We start from the raw sequence: 23424 nt of genomic DNA, 5'->3' as shown, positions 1-23424 counted from the left end.
ACAAAAGAAAAAAAAACTGTCAGTGAACTGTAGAATTTTTAATATAGAATTGTTTACTTTTAAAAACCGTTCAAATTTTGTTTTTAATGAATTTCAAACTAAAACTGTTTTAAAATGATTGTTTTTTTTTAACATTCTTGTTTACCTTTTTTTCTTTACAGTAAGTTCCGGTGTGCCTCATACAGTTTATAAGGGAAATCACAGAAAATACACAAAAGAATGTTTGTTGATTTATGATCGAAAAACCGGTGGTATTACGTTCGAGAAATTAAATCACAATATACAAGTGAAAAAGACTAGGTAAGTAAAGTAAAATATTCGGGATTAAAATTTTTAGATAATTTTCGCGCCCAAATACTATCAAAATGGAAATTTACATAAGAATTTTACCAGTTTGCATTTATCACCGTTCCCCTATAAACCACTTGGTGCTTAGCAAAAAAAAAAAAATGTTTGAGCTTCGAACATCCATCGCTTTGACGTCATCGAGATCATCCAAGCAATTACTGCCAAAAGCGTTTGCTCTCCGTTTTGATTGAGCTGGGGAATGACAGAGAAGGTGTTGGATGGTGTTTCTTCTCAAGCATGCAGCTTTTGTAGTAGTCGTGGCGGCGTGTGCCCAGTCTAGCTGCGTATAATCCAATCCTGTGAGAACTATAGTTACTATATCGCACATTTAGTAATATTTAGAATTATTTTTAAATTTCAATTTTGTGGGGAAAACGCAATCAGAGTTGGATCAATTCATATACATAGGGTGTATACCAAAATACAGGCCAGTATGCAGCTCTCAAGAAAAGCAAAAACTCCATATAAAATGACGTATTTACAAGAAATGGCTTAGAAATTTTCTTGAGTCAAATTTCCTTAAGGCAGTACGCAGTTCTTAAGAAATTTGTTACGCTTTCTACTACGGTTTTCAATCATTTTTTTTTTTTTTTTTTTTTTTTTTTNATTCGTACGGGATTGCAACCAATAATGCCCGTTCCATTATTTAACCATTTTTTTACTTTATTTTCAGGAGTGAAATGACAAACAAGCCAAGTGCGTTAGCAGCTAATGCAAACGTGCCAGCACCTCAGCAAAAAATGGAGAATAGCACGATGCGCATCTCATCGAAGACGAAAGTGTCGACAGGGAGTCGACGGAATAATATAAGTGAGTTAAAATAAGTATTTAAACTTTGCTGAAATAATTCCAAAATCTAACACAATATAAGAGTTTAAAAATATATATTTTATCCATTGTAAGTACTTAAGATTTGTTAAAAATTATTAACTTTTTTACACGTTTTTCCCCAGTTGATTTTAAGCCAAGAAACTCGCCATCCGCGTCAGCTTCACCGTCTGCACCGCCATCCATACACAAAAGTCCACAATCAGCTCCGGCGTGAGTATTCCAAAATAAATATATATATTTGAATGCACGTTCATAATATTGTTAATATATATTCATTTTTGCAGCTGGAACGCGCACAATACTCAAGCCACGTTGCCTAGCATTCCAATGATCTTTGATGACGATGATGATGGCATGTTTGGTCTGTCCTCTGCCGCTGGTAATAGTCACACGCACGGTGGTGGTTGTGGTAGTGGCAGTGATGCGGCGAATATATCCACATCGTCCTCGGCGTCGAGTCATAATAATTCGGCGCATGAATATCTTATGCAGCAGCAACAACAGCAGCAGCACCATCAACAACCCTCTCCGACAAAGCAGTCTAAGCAATCGCATCGTAACAATCAAAAACGGCACAATAATCTTAGTTCGGCGGCGACAGCGGCATTGACAAGTGCGTCTACGACGACGGCGACGACGACGACTGCGGCGACGGCGCATAGTCGTAGCGGCAAGCAAACAAAACACAATCGCATGGAGCAACGCAGTATGTCGACAACTAGATTTTAATTAAAAAAAGTGTTAACATTTTTGTAAATTCGGAAATTATTAATGGTTATTTCTCTTACTAGCTTCCTCGCCGCAAAACTTTGCACAGCAACAACAAAGGCAACAACAGCACAATCACTATCAGCAGCAACAGCAACAGCACCAGCAATCAAGCAACAATCGCATGTACTCTTCCTCCTCAAACACCACATCCTCAGCTCATTTGTCCAATGGTGGCATTGCTGGCTATCACAGCAGCAGCAACAATCTACCTATGGGCAATCATACGGGCAGCAATCATATAATGCAACAGCAGCATCAGATGCAACAGCAGCAGCACATGCCAGGCATGGCATCGCCAAACGATGAAATGGCCAATGCGGCGGCGCAGCTAGAGCAGGTGAGTGCCTTTTGTGTTGTTTAAACTGTTCTAACAGAAAAATAAGTTCAAAAATTTTAAAATATACTGGTGGCAGAAATAATAGACTATCCTTATTTTCACCAGTTTCGGCTGTATTTCTTTGGTTAACTTAATGTTTAATATTTTTTATACAAGCCTAGCTAGTTATAAAACAAAGACCATGTCGTCGCTTGGCGCGCAATACCTCGTATTCGCTAAATGCAATACCACGTATGAAGTGGCATAGAAAGATAATTATTTTGGCTATTTGCATAATTATAGTAGAGAAAATATTATTCGGGAATTAGGTGCAATTTAGGGCCACCAAAATTAATTTCGATGCACTCCTGGTTTCCGAAATATTCGCAAAAATGTGTTTTCGATGCACACTCGGTTTCCTACCGAATATTTCGGAAACGACTGTGCACCGAAATTAGTTTTGGTGGCCCTAAAAAACGCCTAAATTGCACCTAATTCCTGATTATTTACCAGTGTTAGACGAAAATTTGTGGGTGGGTCAGCCAGCGTGACATCACAAAATTTGCGAATATTTCGGAAGCCGAGTGTACACCGAAATTAATTTTGGTGGTCCTAAAAAACACCTAAATTGCATTTAATTCCTGAATAATATTTACCAGTTTTCGAAGAAATTTAGTGGGTGGGTCAGCTAGCGTGACGTCACGCTGGTAAATATTATTCACGAATTAGGTTCACTTTAGGCCAACCAAAACTAATTTCGGTGCACACTCGGTTTCTGAAATATTCGCAAAAATGTGTGACGTCTCGCCAGCTGACCGACCCACTAAATTTCGTCGAATACTGGTAAATATTATTCAGGAGTTGGGTGCAATTAAGGGCCACCAAAATTAATTTCGATGCGCTCTTGGTTTCCGATATATTCGCAAAAACGTGTTTTGGTCAGCCAGCGTGGCGTCATGCTAGCTGACTCACCCACTAAATTTCGTCGAACACTGGTAAATATTATACAGGAATTAGGTGGAATTTAGGGCCACCAAAATTAATTTCGGTGCACACTCGGTTTCCGAAAAATCCGCAAAAATGTGTTTTGGGTCAGCTAGCGTGACGTCACCCACCCACCCAATAAATTACGTCGAACTATGGTCAATATAATTCAGGAATTAGGTGCAGTTTAGGACCACCAAAATTAATTTCGGTGCACACTTGGCTTCCGAATTATTCGCAAGAATGTGTTCTGGGTCACGTCACGCTAGCTGACCCACCCACAAAATTCTTCGAACACTGGTAAATATTATTCAGGAATTAGGTGCAATTTAGGGCCGCCAAAATTAATTTCGGTGCACACTCGGTTTCCTACCGAATATTTTGGGAACCAACTGCGTACCGAAATTAGTTTTGGTGGCCCTAAAAAACACTTAAATTTCTACCAGTGTTAGACGAAAATGTGTGGGTTCGGCCAGCTAGCGTGACGTCACACATTTTCGCGAATATTTCGGAAACCGAGTGCGCACGGAAATTAATTTTGGTGGCCCTAAAAACACCAAAATTGCATTTACTTTTTGAATAATATTTACCAGTGTTGGACGAAATTTAGTGAGTGGGTCAGCCAGCGTGACGTCACACATTTTTGCGAATATTTCGGAAGCCGAGCGTGCACCGAAATTAATTTTGATGGTCCTAAAAAATACCTAAATTGCATTTAATTCCTGAATAATATTTACCAGTTTTCGATGAAATTTAGTTGGTGGGTTAGCTAGCGTGGCGTCACGCTGGTAAATATTATTCAGGAATTAGGTGCACTTTAGCGCCACCAATATTAAATTCGGTGCACACTCAGTTTCCGAAAAATTCGGAAAAATGTGTTTTGGGTCAGCCAGCGTGACGTCACCCACCCACTAAATTTCATCGGCCTTTGGTAAATATTATTCAGAAATTAGGTGCAATTTAGGGTCACCAAAATTGATTTCGGTGCACACTCGGTTTCCTACCGAATATTTCGGAAACCGAGTGTGCACCGAAATTAGTTTTGGTGGCCCTAAAAAACATTTAAATTACACCTAATTCTTGAATAATATTTACCAGTGTTCGACGAAATTTAGTGGGTGGGTCAGCCAGCGTGACGTCACGAATTTCTCGGAAACCGAGTGTGCACCGAAATTAATTTTGGGGCCTTAAATTGCACCTAATTTCTGAGTAATTTTTATCATTTTTTGGAGAAGTAGGTCAGCTAGCGTGACGGACGTGTTTCTTCGCTCGTTTCCGACTATCTTATACGTGGTATTGCACTTGGCGGATACGAGGTCTTGCGCGCCAAGTGACGATATACTACATTTCCAATTTTATCATGCCTATTACGGTAACCGACGGTTGCCATCCGCATTGGTCTAATCTTATTCGTGCGGACAGCATCCGTCGGATACCGTAACAGGCATGTATAAAAAAATTGTAAACAAATTTTAGAACACTTCTTGGTATGCAGTTTTATAGCCCAATGAATTTTAGTAAAGTGCAAGCTTCAACTGGCTACAAAATACCGTTGATTTTTGGTAATTTTTAAACAAAAAATTCGAACACACTTGGTGTGGAAAAATGCGTGATACCGTAAACAAAACAAATTTAAATTAACGGTAATTTGTAGCTACTTGGAACTTGCACTTCATTATAGTAAAATTGAATCGGCTTTAAAACTGCATACCATTACAAATAAGATGTTCGAAATTTTGGTGAAAATTTGTATTTTCATAAGAAAACACTGAACCAAATGTAAAAATGTACCTACTTAAAAAACTAATCATTTAAACCCTCCTCTCTTCTCCAGCAAATTCTCGGCCTCAGCTCATCCAGTTCGAGTTCTGGTTCTGATTCGAGCGGCAGTGATAGTGGCAGTGACTCAGACGATAGCAGTGATGATGATGTTGGCGCTGGCAATCAGCAACAACAGCAGCAGCATCAAATGCATCAGTTGCCAAATCTAATGTCAGCGCTTCCGCCAATGACTGCAGCTGCGCCACAACAACATAATCGCAATACACACACGTCTGGCTATGCGTCGTCCAACAGCAATAACCACATGAATAGCCACAACAGCAATAATGGTGCATTTACAAGTGATCTGCTGCAAAACGATCTACAACTGTCCTCAAATTCTTCCGATGACGACGATGATTAGTGGGCATGCATGCTAGAGATATGTATGTGTGTACATACGCGCTACATTTGCACACAAAAACATACATACATATAGTATGAAAAAAAAACTGAAACTTACATACACATAGAATTGTGCAGCTGTTTTTATTTTTGAAATTGTTTATTTAGCTGTGTGTGGGTTGTGTACTATTTAAAGCGTATTTATACATATACTCTAGCTATATAATTATTCTTTATAGTTTAGGCAACTAATTTTCTTTAGGAATTTTTAAATAAAATAATTATTTTTAAATAAAATAATAATTATTTTTTGTTTTAATGAGAATTTAAATTTATGAATCGCCTGCATAAAAAAACAAAGTTGTACTCTTTTGTTGCTAAGCTTCAAATCGCTGAATTTGTTTATAATTTTCCTGTTGTAATATAAGCATAAGAAACGCGAAAACGTGCAAGAGAGTAAGAAGGGGGCGAAACGAGGGTTAGGGAAGAAAATTTAATACTAGTAAAATTGAAAACTTATTAAATAATGCTACATTAAGTACGTATGTACTAATTAAATAATAAAAAAAAAAACAATGTGAATTTTTTTTTGTAAAAAGCAGCGCTTTAAGTGATGAGCATAACTGAAATTAGTAAATAAATACAAAACACGAAAATACGCATATAGAAAACTAAGGGAACTTGAAGAGCGTGCCGAAGGAAATGCGTAAGGCTTAAAAAAGGGAAAATTGAAATAGAATAGTTGAAAACATAGCAAAATAGCATTAACATATGGAAAATGCATACAAACGAATGAAATTGCCAATTTGTATATTTAAATAATTTTTTGTCATTTATTTTTCTATTAAATAAGTAAATAAGTTTAGTTAAATAATGAAGTGAGATAGTATAGTATGGAGTATGTTAATACGAAAAATGTGTGAGAATAAGTCAAAACAAAAATACGTAGTAAACGAAAACAATGAACAGCAAATATGCAATCAGCAATTGTGAAAAATTAATGAAACGAGATTTATAACAAAAATATAAAAATAAAATATAAAAGGGCAAATAAGCGTACTTTAATAAAATACGTACACACAACCGTATGTATGCGTATTACCATTATATGTATGTATATGTAATATGCACGATAAAACAACTGCAACATAAAGTTGGCTAAAACCGAGATTTTGTAAAATGTATACAAGTAATTTATTTTTATAGTTTTCGTCCTAAAATTATTAATTAACACTATAGTTTACTACGTTTTAGCACTGAATATAAAATTTCACTGCTCTTAAAATATCTGGAAAAAAGTGATTGCTGCACACGTGTGATATGCGTTGGAATTTGCTTTCGAATTGTCAATATTCAGCCTTATCACGAGTTTCATTTTCGCCCGGCATCGTTCACTTTTCTCTTTCCGCTTACGGGCGGATGAAAAAATTTCGGCTGAATTTGTTTTCGGGCGAAACTCAGGAGAAGGCTGATTATTTTTATGAAGAAGAGGAGGCCACTAAAATAGTTAAGTTGAAAAAACCTTATTCCGCAAAAATATTTCTTACAATCTTTCGACAGTTCAAAAAACCTTTCGCAATTTTCACGAGATTTCGTGCTTTTTGCCAGCCTTTGCCTTAACACCCCTAATGCGTGGAGTAAAAAGTGATTGCATTTGTTTGAAAGAAGAACTGGAATTTTCGCCCAAGTGTTTGCTGTTTCACTTCTGTGAAAACTTACGCCAGACAGCCAGTAGCCCCCCAGGCTATGTGTGCTAAATGTACGTGTGTATTTTGCCTGGCACTGCTCTAGATGAACGTCAGTGCCAAAACTGGTTCAAAAAAATTCGATGTCTATTGAAACTTGAAGAACACTTGTTTTTTTTATGATATTTGGTAATTCCATGTGCTTACAACAAAGTGGAAAGCCAATGGTTTTGGTTCCGACGTGCATATGCGCCTTAAGCGCAAAGCAGAACTTGATCAAAGAAAGGTTATGCACTAAGTGCGAAGCGATGTGAAGGACGTAATCTTTTTTGAACTCCTACCAAAGAACCGAATAATCAATTCCGATGAATACTGCCGGAAAATTGGACAGTTTGAATGAATCTGTCGTCCAGAAACATCTGTAGCTTGTCTATCGTAAAGGAGTTGAGTTTCTCAGCTGCATTTTAGAGATAAATACAAAAATGTTCTTTATAAATAAAGCTGCGTAAAGCTGTTACAAAGCCTTCAAGAATGTAGAGAATCTCGTATGTTTTGCTGAACCGTTACATTTTTTTCACGATTAAATTGTATCCGTTTAATGGAAACAACATGAAATTCAAAGGAGCTCAAATAAATTACCTACAACCCGAGCAAAAAAATTAAACTATTGAGCAAATTTCTTCAAGTATTCACGATAGTTATAATGCAGTTTTAAGAAAAAAAAATCCTTAAAAATTAATATGGAAGAGTCGAAGGTGTAAAAATGGTATCCTAATAGAATAGGCGCATTGACTCTCCATTATTGCCATTAATCAAAAACTATTTTGCCAAGCTTAACATTTAATGAAAAGTATTGAAAGGCGTGTGAAGACCCCTCATAATTTGTTGGTGTAATAGCAGAAAACGAACTTTATAAACCTTTTGGCAAAGTTGCTGGAATTTTAAACGGTGGCCGAATACAAATTGTGCGAGTACCAACATAGTACGCTGTTGGGTGCATTCGAAAACGTCAAAGTACAAAGCATCAATCTCTTTTATTTCTAAACCTCAGCAGATAGTCATGCCAAATGTACGCAACCACGGTTATGGCCCTATTTTGTATGGCAACTGGATTTTTGTTTTAGTGCGATTTAGAAATGAAAGAGACCGATGCTTTGTATTTTGACGCTTTCGAATGCACAAATTCTAAATACACGCAAAGATATACCGAGCAATGATTTACAGCAATAGCAACCAATATGTGAATATTCAGTTCTAAATTTATCATACCGATTACTACAAAACGTTATTTATGCTGTTTTTACTTGTAAAATTTTTAAATATAGTTTGAAATTTGATTTTCTCTATTTATTTAACTAAATTTCGTTCAATATTTGTATACTCAAAATAACTAAATTCTTTTGATTTTTTTTTAATTTTCTTAGTTGTTATATAAAAACTGGCTTTTATTATTATTATACTTATTTATTAACAAACGTAAATGCAATAGCAAAATGGGTGTTTGTTTAGTTCTAATGAAACTGTTTAGCCGTTTAAAATTTTGGTTCGAAAGTAACAAAAAATTTACGAGAATCATTTTCAACTGAAAAATTGTTCATAAAATTCTCTAGGCGAAAATTGAATGAGGAAACTATATGTATGTACAGTATCGGTTACATCAATAGCGGCCCCCATTTCGAAGCGTAATTTTTTTGCCACTTAAGTATGTTTACTTATTTACTTTTAAGAATTTTCATTTAAAATATAGGTCATGCTCTAGCAAACCTCAAGTTTATAACTTTGCAGAAAACTAAAAAAATTTAACAAATTTTCAACCAAATTTCAAACTTTTTTCTCAGAGGTGCTACAAATTTTTGAGTATGCAGTTTTATAGCCCTTCAAATTTTATTGTAATAATGGACCATATAAATAAGAAAAAGCAATTGCTTAGTTTTTATTCATACGGTCAAATGTGGAAGTTTCAAGTAGCTAAAGGTTTCCGTTGATTTAAAATTTTTTTTTTGTCGTATTTGCTTCCATATAACGAATAAGCACAATTTATTAGTAAACAACTATTTGTCGCAATTCCAATTTTTGCTAAGCATACTTCTAGGCAGTTTCATTATTCTATGACTCACTCTAGTTACATAGCTCGCTGAGCAGCCACAGCAAATACATACGTAGCAATTCACTCAACAAAGGAAAAAATTAAAGAACTAATGTTGCCATTTCAACTGTAGTATAGAAGTTGTAAAAATAAATACTAAAACATAGTAAAACTGGCAGTGTTAAAAATACACATGCGAAATGCAAGAGTTGCATATAAATTAATTTGAACTTTTCGTATAATACATATCGTTGATTTACTAACAGACGGCCATAACTCAAATGATCCAGAATTACTTTTTGTTCACACTTCATATTGTATAAAAATTTCGTGTTAAAATCTTGTGTCGTTTACGCATCTTTTTCGACGTTTTATGAGCAAATTAAAAACTTTCAACTCGTCTCCGGAAAATTTAGTTTTTTGAATTTTGGCAATATTTTAGTAAATTAGTGATATGTACTTTTTATTTTAGCTGGAAGCAGTTGCGAAATGCAATTGTCCGTCCCAACTCTTTTCGGTTTGAAAGACTTCAATATATGTATATTTTCTTTAACAATTTGGGTTCAATAAATTGCTAACCGCAATAAACTCGCTTGCTGTATTTTTTAGGAATTCGTTATGAAATGAACCAAGCGTCCATTTTCTTTCTTTTGCCTACTATTCTTTTGTTATTTTCAATCGCCCAAACTTTAATTGATTCTCCTCCTTACTTTTACTTTATCTGTTTATCCTTATACATAATTTAGATTAAAATAGTTGTGTACATTTTTTTAAACACATTTTGCTATTTGCTGCTGCTTAATAGATATTGTTTTGTAATTTGTTACAAAAAAAAACAAACGCATAAAGACATTATTTGTTTTGTTACATAATTTTTAGCGCAAGATTATATAAATTAAAAAAGTTAATTTAATAAATTTATGCAAATAATCCATTGTTATTAATGATTATAATTTTTTTTTTGTCTGTCACGCTACAGTCCTAGGTTTATTATTTACTATTGAATTGATTATCGTTTAATTTGAGTTTGAAAAATTCACAGAAAAAATTAATAAAAACGCAAAAGCCATATAAATGTTACATTGGACATTTATGTGTTTATTGCAATATACTATATGAGCATAGAAGGAGTTTGTTTCATTTGTGTCAAATGGTAATTAAATAGGAAGCTCCATAAAAATTATTTTACTTTACGGCAAACGAGACTACTCATCAACTTACAGATTTTGTGTCGCCAAATTCGAATCTGAATACAAAATTTAAAAGTTAGCTCGCCTTTTATTATAATCTAAAAAATATATTATTTTGGTACATTTTGAGGTTATAAAATAGTGGAGTTATTTTAGGTTACGAAAATATGGATCGGCCAACATTTAAATGCTGGTTCCACTTACGGATTTGGTTACCCAAAACAAGAGTATCAATTTGTCGAAATATATATATTTTTTTAATGAATGTTACCGCATAACTTTGGACCACGTTAACCGATTTTCTTTTTTTTAACGGAAAGGTGTTACCCAAAGGTGGTCACATACTAATTTGGTTTAGATTCGATCATTGGATCTTGAAGAAATTAACGACAATCTTAAATTTTTATATGGGAATTGAAGTCGGTTGTGTTTTTTTGCTTAAAATTTCATTTATTTTATTACATTAAATATTTTCATGCTCGGTTCCACCAATCGCTAAAAAATTATCAGACTGCTAAGATTTATAATGGCTTGATTTCCTAACAAAATTTTTTTATTTTAAATTTCAACAATCAGATATATTTAAAATTTATTAGTGAAACGTGGCATCAATCCATTAATTTTGATTTTGATATTCGCCTTTTAGTTATTTTGCAATTCTTCATTATTTGCCTTTCATTCCATTTTAATCAAAGGTAAGTTCTTTTGGTTATTTATTTATATTAATTTTTTAGCGCAAAAATTTTTAACTTTGATTCGCCTAAATTTATTTTAAATATTTTCCATAAAAACTTTTATTTTCAGGCATACTTTCAAGAGCGCAAAATTTGCCAAACGGACTTTTTGAGCGGTGATTGAAATTCATTACATATACAATACACTTTTTTTTTTTAATATGTCCTTTTATTTATTTTAATATAAACTCCCAGTCATTTGAATAACATACCCTTCTGATCCTCAGTTTGTAAAGTTTTCTTTTGTTTGATTGATATTCATTAACTTTCTATAAAAATGTGGCATATTCTACGTGCAAATCTGATTTTAAAATTTTATACAAATTTAAAAAACATGTCAACAAAGGGGTGGGTGTGCTATCCTATAATACTAGTTAGTTAAATATCAGCAACTGAAGATGACACCACGCGCGTGTTGAAACAATTGCTTTGGGAAATAAACATTTTTAAGCGACAAAAGGGGTGTTTTGTTTTAACTCATTCTAGTCTAAAAGGAAAATAGGCAAAATCTTTTAAAATGTCGTGTCCCTATTAATTTTCCGTTAATTTAATATTTTTAGAAAAATTTCAGGTATGCAGTTTCGTAGCCCATTAAATTTTAGTATAACAAAACGCAAGTTTCAAGTGGCTGCAAAATACCGTTGATTTTTGAAAATTTTTTTGTGTCATGCATTTTCTTCCATACAAAGCATGCTCAACAAAATTTTGATATGAATGAAAATAACGGTAAAAAATTATCGAAAAAATAAAAATCATAAAGTAACTATTAAAAATAATCGGAAAAATAAAAATCATAAAATAACGATTAACAATGATCGTAAAAATATGAATAAAAAATAACGATTTTAAATAATTTTAAAATAAAAATTCTCGAAATAACGATTATTTTCGGTCGCTGATTGTAAGTCCTTAAAACGTGATGAACATCTTGTGAATCCCCTAAATATGTATTGCTACTACTACTATCTAAGAATTCTTTACAACTGAACAAATTTATTTAAAAAAAATCTCTACATTTTGAAATATGCGCAGAAATTTCGAGTTATTAGTGCAATTGCATATTTAAATTTTTGTTAAAGTGAGGTTACGGTCGATATTTTTAGTTATTGTTTTTTGGTTTGTGACTTATAAGAAAATGTTTTATTTATATGAATTCAATTTTAAACTTAATTTTTGATGGATTTAATTTGTTTTAATTTTTTTGTTCGAAATTACTTTACAGCATGTGCTTTACATAATTTTCGTTCAGACGGCACTTTCTTGATTTTCTCTATTTGTCCAACAATCAACTGAGCTTAAGCTTTTGTAAAGAGAGCTACAACTTATCACAAACCGTCAATATAAAAAAATACACCGTCTTAAGCTACGCATGTATGCAGACATATGAATTTGTTAATAAAAGCGTTTTGAGTCAATTGATTTTACTCTATAGTTATATTAATTGTATTACACTAATAAACGATTTTATAATGCCATCCATCTATTTAAGTGAAATCTTATTAATTGCAATTTGCACTGTCCATTAGTTGTCGTCCATTTTTTGACAACCGTTCCCGAAAGTTACGAAAATACGCATAATAAACTTCGCAATTTGTAAATAAAAATAATAATTCATATTTTTCAGTTTAAAATGCCCATTGAAGCCGAAAAAAATTGATTAGTTATTCCAAGTAAATTTCACTAAACAATAATTTTTTTCGCCAGGAATTGTTACTAAAAACAAGGCGCATCTATACAAGGTGGTGTTACTAGAACAGCTGGTTTGATATTTTTGTCTCTAGTACACTAGTATAGCAGAATGTAACCCAAGATGAAATGGCGCAACTTTAGGATGTCAACAAAACGAAATGGCGAAAATGTCTCTCTATTTTCTTTTGTTTTGACATTCTGATGCACCAAAAAGGAATAACAAAATACGCGGGATTTTTACGTATATGCGCTTGCGACCACCTTATGTGGATGCGCCTTGACTAATAACTAAATATGTAAAGTAAAAAAAAAAATAGTAACTAATGCCGCTTTGTACTCTCAAATGACTTAATCATCAGACAGATGACTTGGTAACTAAAAGTAAAAGCAAGCACAAAAACGAATGACCATGTTTTAATAAAACAATATATAATTTACTAACGACACAANATCAGACAGATGACTTGGTAACTAAAAGTAAAAGCAAGCACAAAAACGAATGACCATGTTTTAATAAAACAATATATAATTTACTAACGAAACAATTTTATTTTTTGATTTTTTTTTTTTTGAGATTAAAATTTTTTCTAGAAACACGAAATAGTCATTGGGCCAATAGGATTATTTATGGGGAACATGGAGCATTGTGTTTACAACTATGGATAGGCCCATCTCGAAAAACAAAAAAAAATAAAAATATTAGGCGTTAAGAAACATTTATTTCTAGTCATGTTATAAAAAATGTACATTATGCTGTATTTGCACTAGGCACTGAAATGACAAGAACTTTGTTCTATTTAAAAATTTTGTATAGACCTACGGATCAAAATGTATTTAACAAGTGTGATTGAGTTTGACATTGCTTTCATAAGAAATATACTATAATGTCAAAGGATTTTTTTTTTTTAAATTCTGAATCGTTTTTTATTTTTTTTTTTAGAATTTTTTATAATGCCCAAATATGTCAATAAATCGTTTGTAATTTAGTGCCCAGTGCAATGCCGGCATAACAAAGGCAGTTACCAAAAACAAACGCAGGCTCTGAAAAACAGCATTCGTAAATGAATCGAATTTCGAAATAGAAATTCATTCGTTCATAAATGCAGCAAATCGTGAGCACTGCTGGGTTAATTATGAGCCGTTTATTTTGAAAGTGGCATAAGTCATTTCCGCCTCTTGTGGATTAATTCTAATTGAATGCATCTGTAAATCGTTCTACCGTCATAAAACTATAAAAAAAAAAAAACGGTTTACCATTAGCTGATGAAGTTCAACGAATAACAGACGCGTTCAGCTACAGGTAAATGATCACCACAGTCAAACAGCCTGAAATTACTTATGGCACTTTCAAAATAAGCGGCGCATATAATCAAGTACATAAATAAAATGAAAAAAACTAAAACAAAAATTTAAAAAATGAACAAAATGCTTAGATTAAAGCAACAGTAACAACAAATATTTTTTAAGTTACAAACACCCCCCTCAGATTAAATGCCTTTAACATTTATTAAAATTAAATTCATCTAATATTAAGACCAATGATACTAATAAGAAAACAATTAAGTAAGTGACATGTAATTTAAATACAAACATACTTACATAAATAAGAACAAAACAAAAATGAACATAAAATCAGAGAGTGATGTGTTTTATTTAATATTTGCTTATACTGTGTAACTTTAAGCTAATCGCCGCCGTTGGAATGCAAGGAAAGGTAGGTTATGTAACTAAACGAAACAACGGAAAACTATATTTAAATTCTTCCTTATGCCGAATTTCCACTAGGTATTGAAATGACTACAAATGGGTGCCATTTAAAAAATGCCATGTGGAAATGAACTTAATTACTACATATATCCATGCCATTTAATACCTAGTGGAAATGCAGCATTAACTCAATTTAAATTTTTTTTGCCCATGTATAAAAAATTTTGTTTTACTATATTGAAAAATGTTTAGTGCTAAAATTTTTTTTAAATAAGAGCTTATTACCTAAATAAAAAAGTTTTTCAACTAAAATATTTACTTTATTTTCACTGCGTCGGTTGGTAGCGGTAGCATTTACTTTGTGCCGGTACTAGAATTTATAAATATATTCAAAATCAAATTTAACCTTTCTTTATAGATTTAATTTTTTAGATCATAAAGAATTCGAAGCGGTGGAAAAAACGCTGCTACGAGAATAAATTAAAATAATTGTTACTTTCGATCCCTGATTTACACAGGCATTGCAATGGCATAAGTTAAACTTTTTTAATTTGTTTTAAAAATAAAAATTCAAATTCAATAAGTAGATACTATGCTGGGCCTATCCGTATATTCGGATATTCGTGTATACGGATAAAATCCGGTTATCCGGTTAATATCCGTTCTTTTGTTATTCGTATAATATTCAGATTTTTTATTCAGATATTCGATTGTCCGAATATCCGAATATTGAAATCCGGCGGACAATATTTTAATAGAAAGCCACGTTTATTTATGCTGACAAAATTTTCCAAGCATAAATAGAATAAAATAATAAAAATTAAGGTGGTCATTCACGAACAGTTACCGCCTTTTTCATTGTTTCTTTGTTTAAACTTTTTTCATGTTGAATATCGAATAACCTGAGCGGGGGCAAATATTTTTATATGGAGTAGGTAAAATAGTATATCAAAGAAATACCGTTCGCAAAAAAAAACAAAATAGTTTACAATAATAAAAAAACAGCTTTGTTGATGGTGGAAATTAGCGCTTTGTTTGGAAATGACACACATACATATTTCATTTTACTTTACTTTTTGTTTTAATTATTTTATGGCCGGTTGCACCAATCTATTTTAAATTTATCAGCTTGTTAAAATTTAAAATGACACAATTTTGTTAGGAAAACTTGTAGTTTTAAGTTTTAGCAGTCTGATAAGTTTTAAAATCGATTAGTGAAACCGGGCATAAGTCTTTTATTCTTTGACTTATAACCAGTTTCACGGACACGTTAAATCGTGAATTATATTTTTTATATCTAAAAGTAATTTGTCACTGAAATTGCTTTCGTGCAATTGGCTATTTATACGTACTAAATAAAAAAAAAATACTTATCATTTATCTCATAGGTAATGATTTATAATTAAAATTTTACGTTATAAAATATCTCTTCAAAGTCTCACTCTACTAAGCCTCACAAGCACGCTACTAAATTTACTAATATGCTACTAGTAATCAACGCTAGGTGGCAGCGCTGTTCACACTTGCTAATCATCACATTGAAAATGAGTGTCAAATTTTTGCTGTCAAATTCCATTCGGCAATTGTGTGGAATTATTCCGTTCCATTGTGTTCGTTGCGCCATTGCCGGCCGCTTATTAAATCCAGCAATTAATCCATTGCCAACTACAATCAATTCCAGAACATTTGTAACAACACAGCCAGTAAAAATGGCCGAAGCAACTGGTTTGAGCAACGAGGAGGCGGCGGAATTATGCAAGCCCGCAGATGCTGCTACTAAGGTAAAGAAAATACTTGGGTACGCCCTGGCGCGATCGAGTGAATTCAGAGATGAGGGAAATATTTATATAGTACATACATATGTATGTATGTATGTACCAGTATGTACGCATGTTTCCTTATATGAACATTTGTTCATAAATAAATATACATATACATATGTACAAATATGTACATATGTATGTACTATGTTCACATGTTCAACCACAAAATATGACATGTACATATGAATATTCTTAAACTTCTAGGACTTCCTCTTCCAACAAACAATGTATCGCATCAAAGATCCTCGAAAATCGCTACCTTTCTACACCGGTGTGCTGGGTATGTCATTACTGGTGAAGTTGGATTTTCCTGAAGCCAAATTTTCGCTTTATTTTATGGGGTAAGCGCACATACATACATACGTAAATATGTATGTAGATAATTTGGAGTGTTTTATTGGCACTCAGCAACATCTGATAAGGATATAAAATAGTCATTCAATGACAAATGCAAACACGCTTTCGTTTGTACATATAATATGAATGTTCAATATATCGTGTGCTTATATTCAATGCTCTCTATCTGCAATTTTTACGGAAATTAGTTTTTTATGGCAACCTTATATTTGGCATAAATTTCATTCATGGCATTTATTTCGAAAATCTAATTTTTCTCAAATCCCTTGGTAATAATGAAAATATATTGTATCATGAAGTCAACAACAAGCCTGCAAAATATTAGTCTTTTATTTTAATTGTAAGAGCCCGCGCATCGACCGCCAAGTGATCCACAGCACACTAGTCGAAGACCACGTCTTGTTCAAAAAGACTGTTTCCAAATATTCTAATCTTTTTTAATATTAGCTATAGTTCGCGAATTTTTGCAAATTTTGAAACGATTTCGGTAGCTCTAATAGAAAAGCCATTATTTTCCATCATCGTGGAACAATTTTTTTATGCAAATGTGTATGGAAACACTGAACAGGCACAACTTCTAGAAACACTAATTAGTTCACTTAAGTTTATGGATACAATATAAAAATTGCAAATATGTATAGGAAAATTACAAAAAATATTGTTAAAATTTTTTTTTATTTTAAAATAATTTGTTTATAATCTGAACGATTTTCGTCATATTATTATCATAAATCAGTAACAGTAAGGCTCGCCTTCAATTTGGTAATTATNAGCATGGCTAATTTAGTTGCTTTAATTTGTATTGAGCATGTAGAAAAAAATTTATCGAGATGTACCAATGAGACTTTTGCGAACTGAAATTCCTCTCACCAGGGCATAAGCCATATATGGATGTATGCACATTAGACTGATTCAAAAAAACCGAGTTTTCAAAATTTGTGTGCGATGCATCTTCGAAAGCATCAAGAACAAACATGTTGCTGAAAATTTGAGAAAAATCGGTGGTAAAAAAAAAAATAAATAAAAGCTTGCAAAAGTACCAGCAACTTCTCAAGATAAGTGGTCCAATGCTAACGACTAAACAATAACGAATTTTTTTGGTATTTCGTAACAAAAATGAGGAGCCAGTTTTCCGCTTATTTACGTCAAATTCGAAAATATAATAATGTTAGTCTCTTACGTTTATTTCCAGTTTTGAGGAACATGGCGTGGAATTCGTTAAAAAGCCCGACGATGGACGTATGAAGGGCTTGGCTTTCATCAAAGATCCTGACGGTTATTGGATTGAGATTTTTAAAGCGAGCACTGTGTAAAATTAATTTATTATTTGGTTGAAAATTACGTTCTAAAGTTTGTATTTTTACAATGCTTGTAAAGCTTTTCCATTGAATTTNCCCTCTCACCAGGGCATAAGCCATATATGGATGTATGCACATTAGACCGATTCAAAAAAACCGAGTTTTCAAAATTTGTGTGCGATGCATCTTCGAAAGCATCAAGAAAAAACATGTTGCTGAAAATTTGAGAAAAATCGGTGGTAAAAAAAAAAATAAATAAAAGCTTGCAAAAGTACCAGCAACTTCTCAAGATAAGTGGTCCAATGCTAACGACTAAACAATAACGAATTTTTTTGGTATTTCGTAACAAAAATGAGGAGCCAGTTTTCCGCTTATTTACGTCAAATTCGAAAATATAATAATGTTAGTCTCTTACGTTTATTTCCAGTTTTGAGGAACATGGCGTGGAATTCGTTAAAAAGCCCGACGATGGACGTATGAAGGGCTTGGCTTTCATCAAAGATCCTGACGGTTATTGGATTGAGATTTTTAAAGCGAGCACTGTGTAAAATTAATTTATTATTTGGTTGAAAATTACGTTCTAAAGTTTGTATTTTTACAATGCTTGTAAAGCTTTTCCATTGAATTTAAAAGAATTTAAAATTTGTTATAAAATAAAAGATTTTCTAAAAATTTCTAAAAAATCATCACTGTTATGATACTTCAACTCCTTGAGAAAGTGTTAAAAAACCACGCAAACCTTAACACTGCTTTAAAAAAGGAGTAATAAGTGACTTTTTTCAACGCTATCAGACAAACTCAGGCGCGTCGCGTTTGTGTCGCATGTTAACCTGTGGAGTTAACGAAACGAATAATAGGCACATCTGAGTTAGGATAGATTGTCTGACAAAGAGTCATATCTAAAATTTTAGTTTCTTAACGGAGTGGTGGTTGTATTATATTTACATACATAATAGAAATTTATTTGCCTCCCACGGAAATTTCCATAAAAAGGACTATGCTTAGCAAACGACATGTTGCAAGCAGAAATGATAAATGATTATTAATTTATGTAAGAACGCAATCTTTTACCACATGCTATTTGCTTTTATCAAATATATGAATTTTATTCATGAAAATTCTTGAATGAAATTAAACCGTCTATGAATAGTATGAATGCATATTTACTACTACTATTTACAATGTTGCTATCTAATAGTTTTGCCTTTTAAATCGTTCCTTTTTCATGTGTGCGCTTAAGAGAGCATTTTAGATACCAATCTATATAATTATTTGCAACAAGTTTCCATCAGTCTGTATGTACATAAATTAGACTCATATAAATGCGCAAACATTTATTCAGATATCTAAACATACACCTACTGGAAAAAGTTTTCGTACAGATTTTTTTTTACAATATTCATAAAATAAAATTATAAAAAAAATTCAAAAATTTTTTTATAAAAATATAGAACATTCTATAACATAAACCGTTTAAATATAAGTTTAAAATTTTGCAGAAAATTTTTTAAAATTGCCAAATTTTCATCGTGCCTTATTCGGCTCTTCTACTAGAGTATGTTTGAACTTTTTTTATATCGAGAAAACACCGGCATCAAAAAAGTATCAAAAAACCAACGGAATTTTGTAGCGCATTATTATACTAAAATTTAAAAGCCTACATATATAACTGCGTAGCCAAGCATTTTCTAGAAATTCTGATAAAAAAAAATGTTTAAAATATTGCTGAAAATTTGGAATTTTTTCTAAATTTTACACAAGCTTTGAAACTTATTATTATATGGTTTATATTGTAAACTTTCACAAAAAATAAACGAGACATTTTTTGTAAAAAAGACCTCTGTATGGAAACTTTCTAGTGGGTGCATCATGTACATATGTACATATGTATGTATATATGTTAACACGACCATGTTTCTCATATGCTAAAATGCCTTTCCCAATAGCCTAGCCTTTCGATGTATGGGCACTTTGTTTACCTCAAAAATAAATCGCTTGTTTGCGCCTAAATATTTGCCACATTAGTGGCGATCGAAGCGCATGTGGTTTTCGGACAGTAAGGCTATTATTGTTTGCACACCATAACTTTCGGTCGTATATCAATTTTATGCATAACACCATCAACTTGACGAAATTTTAAATTTCACTCAATACAGACATCAAAAGTTGCTGCCGACAGTTAACGAAATTAAGTCGTCGCGAGCGGTCATCGTTGGTCATACCTACGCATAGATCTTAAGATAAAATTTTGGAGCGGCGACGGCAAAGAAAAAAAAATATTCTTTCTATATATAAAAAAAACCTACTTACATTTAGAAATATATGCAAATATATAAAAGTGTTTATGAATCAAAAATAGTCAACGCTGATTTTAATTAAAAAAAAATAAAACAAAGAAACATGGAAATCAACGAATCATCTTTAAGTGTTTTTTATCTCAGTAAACTGTTAGCACTAGCACCAATTTCGATTCGCCGGGATGCTAAAGGCGTAGTAGAGATAAGACGCAGTATTTTAGTGTCCATATATTCGGTTACTTTTGGCTTTGCAATGGGTGTGTATGTGTGTCTTTGGAAGGAATATTAAAATTAAGTTTATTGAAACGAAAAAATATTTTTTGTTCAAACCAATTAAAATAACTAACATAAGAAAAAATATATTAAATATGTAGATAGTATTTCCTAAATGACGAAAGTTTTGTGTTGTTCTTTATGCAGTGATACTTTGTTACGAGGGCTTAATATTCGATGCAAACTCGGAAATTCCTTTGCGGTAAGAGTGGTCTAATTAGAAATTTTTGTTTAAGGTAATATGTATTTACTGAAGCACATAAGTTTATACATTAATATTTGACAAACATACGACTAAAAATGCTAAATAGGAACAGAAGTCGTTATCTGAGTATTCACTAATATGATAAGCTCAGTTTTTTTAAACAAATCCAGGGAAATAGTTTGGGATGTTATTTTTAATTAAAAAAAAAAAACAAGTAATTTTTAAACAAAAAACAAAACCGACTTCAATTNATTTTTTTTTAAACAAATCCAGGGAAATAGTTTGGGATGTTATTTTTAATTTAAAAAAAAAAACAAGTAATTTTTAAACAAAAAACAAAACCGACTTCAATTCACATATAAAAATTTAAGATATGATTAAGATAAATCGGTTAACGTGGTCCAAAGTTATGCGGTAACATACATATAAAAACAGAAAACAAAAAAAAATCCGACGAATTAATAACCTTCCCTTTTTTGTGAAGTCGGTTAAAAATTGGTACAAAGGTTATTTTGTAAAAACTAATTTATCCAACTGCATAAAAAGAAAAAACACTTTTGCTATCGAAAAAACATTAACGAAGTAATTTTGTTATGATGAAATTAATATAAAATAAAAAATGCGGAAAATTTAAAATCAACGATATGGGAGTTACTAACTTTGGACGTTATTTCTGTGTTTAAAAAATTACCTTTAGGCAATAAAATGCCTACTTTTCTTCTTTTTCTTCCAATGGTAACTTTAATCTGATTAGTAATGTATATTTGCTTATTTGTAAAGTGTCTAGAAATATTCTTCTTACTTTTTCGAAAATTTGATTTTTATATGAAGGATGGCTGCTAAGATATCAGCTGTCTCTTTTTATATATGTGAATATCGCCCTTTAAAATGTTTGTTCTTCAATAGGCTTTTAGGTTGTCATTAGACGTGTGGATTAATTTTGGGTATGCAGTTTTGTAGCCCATTAAATTTTAGTATAATAAGGTGCAGGTTTCACATCTCTAAAAATTACCTCTGATTTTTGAGAACTTTTTTGTCAAGTGTATTTCGAATTTTGTTCCATATAACGAATGAACAAAATATATTTTTATATGAAAGAAATGCGCAACACCCCCGACAAAAAAAAAATTCTCAAAAATCAACGGTAATTTTTATAGACTTGAAGAGAAGAGTTGAACATTTTTTGGTATTCTTGAATTTTCCCGAGTTCTATATGAAATTGAAAAAATTTATTGTGCTGGTTTTTGTTGTTGGACAAACTACCCAGCCAGCAGAGAAACGTACTTTTTGCCGAAAGTGCAGTTTTCGTACATTTTTCGTATCCGGAAACGTTCAGAAAACGATTTCCATATTTGTTAATTTTTCTTATCTGAAAAATGTCATCATATTTCAAAAAAATAATTTTGAAATATTTGTTCAAACTGAGCATTTGAAAACATGTATACGTATTCGACAGTAGCTGAGTGTGCAAAGGAGTGTGCTACTATTTGTTAGCTTTCAGGAGGTCCCTGGTTCGAATTCCGTCAGAAGCAACATATTAAAATTATTTATTCAAATTGAAATAATTGCTCAATCTTAAAATTGCTTTTGGTTTGGTTTCCTGTAGCTATGAAAAAGTTTCTGTGAAGTTCATGAAATGAAATCGTTTTCAATGAAAAATTTAATCAGACAAATTTCAGGAAAACAGCCGAAAGCGCATCCGTTTTACAACCATTTTCGATAGTTTTCTACACATACGTTTCGGCTGAACACTTTAGTGGGAGAATCGATCTGAAAAACGTCCGCATACGGTATCGGAAAACGGATGAAACATCAGGGCTCGAATTGTCACATACGATGTCGTATTACTCGTCACGTAAAAACACCGTTTTCGGATTATAACATACGTGAGCGTACTCTTTATCCCATTCAGCTTATACGACTGACGGTATCACGTAATTTTCTTTCGTATGGTTTTCGATCCGTGAACGGATGCTACGATTCGAGCCCAGGGTTTTATACGAAATTGTTTCCATTTTCGGATACGTTTCCGGATATTTTGCTAGCTGGGTACATACGTACATACATATGTATATTTTTATAAAAAACAATAAGAAAAATTTGGTATGGAAAATGTAAATAAAGAAACGTCAGGGTACTCATATTTTTGACGCTGACTGCACAAAGATATTAAGGAATAAAAAAGAAAGAAAAATTTCGATGGTCTTGAGAAATCCTGCCACCCTATTAAGAATTTAAAGATGCAGATTTAATAGAAATACGTTCAAATATGGGAAACATATCGAATTTTTCGTATATCCAAAATTTTCATGGCAGTAGGTTTCGTTGTCCATAACAATGCAGTTGTATTTTTTAATTTAGAATTGATACAACTTCCGAATGCTGGATTTCGCTGTAACATTCTACTTTGCGCCTCGGTCTGGCGCTGTTTGAGCTGTAGAACATCTCAATGAAGCTTTCCGCTTTACCTTTTGTACGAAAAACTGCGATCTCCGTACGGATTTGCAACAAAATCTTCGTATCTCGCGAAAACGCACTGAGGACCTTCAGATCACTGTTTTTATCACCTTGACCATGCTAACCCCCGCTCCCTGGTTTTCTCGTAACTGCCAGGCCTTATTTGTACCGATTAAAACCCTGCAAACTGTCGAATAGGGCAATCTT

The 23424-nt window shown here is 32.4% G+C and overlaps 3 protein-coding genes across 8 annotated transcripts in view; all 3 read left to right on the top strand.

Annotated features, from left to right (window-relative positions):
• Eaf (ELL-associated factor) overlaps positions 1-7826 on the top strand; it is a 55206-nt gene extending 47380 nt beyond the window's left edge. For all 6 annotated transcript variants that reach the window (XM_017619863.1, XM_017619862.1, XM_017619861.1 and 3 more), the window contains exons 4-9: positions 162-300; positions 1022-1158; positions 1302-1389; positions 1464-1885; positions 1971-2287; positions 5085-7826. In XM_017619863.1, the coding sequence (XP_017475352.1) occupies positions 162-300; positions 1022-1158; positions 1302-1389; positions 1464-1885; positions 1971-2287; positions 5085-5435 (1454 nt within the window). In that variant the 3' untranslated portion in view covers positions 5436-7826. The remainder of the gene's footprint in view (positions 1-161; positions 301-1021; positions 1159-1301; positions 1390-1463; positions 1886-1970; positions 2288-5084) is intronic.
• Positions 7827-16040: 8214 nt separating this feature from the next.
• Positions 16041-18080, top strand: LOC108365728 (lactoylglutathione lyase-like). The gene is made up of 4 exons (XM_017619865.1): positions 16041-16288; positions 16535-16671; positions 17461-17497; positions 17860-18080. Exons 1-4 carry the CDS (start codon positions 16052-16054, stop codon positions 17998-18000), a joined length of 552 nt encoding a protein of 183 aa, XP_017475354.1. The 5' UTR covers positions 16041-16051; the 3' UTR covers positions 18001-18080.
• A 2236-nt stretch (positions 18081-20316) lies between these two features.
• Gr43a (Gustatory receptor 43a) overlaps positions 20317-23424 on the top strand; it is a 13090-nt gene continuing 9982 nt past the window's right edge. The window contains exons 1-2 of the mRNA XM_017619856.1: positions 20317-20539; positions 20703-20757. Of these exons, the coding sequence (XP_017475345.1) occupies positions 20386-20539; positions 20703-20757 (209 nt within the window). The 5' untranslated portion in view covers positions 20317-20385. The remainder of the gene's footprint in view (positions 20540-20702; positions 20758-23424) is intronic.

The sequence above is a fragment of the Rhagoletis zephyria genome, unplaced genomic scaffold (assembly GCF_001687245.7).
Source record: "Rhagoletis zephyria isolate East Lansing unplaced genomic scaffold, Rhagoletis_zephyria_1.1 Rzeph_scaffold_01978, whole genome shotgun sequence".
Lineage (NCBI taxonomy): Eukaryota > Metazoa > Arthropoda > Insecta > Diptera > Tephritidae > Rhagoletis > Rhagoletis zephyria.
Note: the sequence above shows the minus strand (reverse complement) of the source record. Positions and strands in the feature narration are given on the sequence as shown.

Bases quoted from the DNA above. Each gene is read 5' to 3' on its own strand.
- LOC108365728 (XM_017619865.1), top strand. From the start codon at position 16,052: ATGAGTGTCAAATTTTTGCTGTCAAATTCCATTCGGCAATTGTGTGGA. The intron at 16,289-16,534 runs GTAAAGAAAATA...TTAAACTTCTAG, and splicing joins CCGCAGATGCTGCTACTAAG to GACTTCCTCTTCCAACAAAC. The intron at 17,498-17,859 runs GTAGAAAAAAAT...TAATAATGTTAG, and splicing joins CTTTAATTTGTATTGAGCAT to TCTCTTACGTTTATTTCCAG.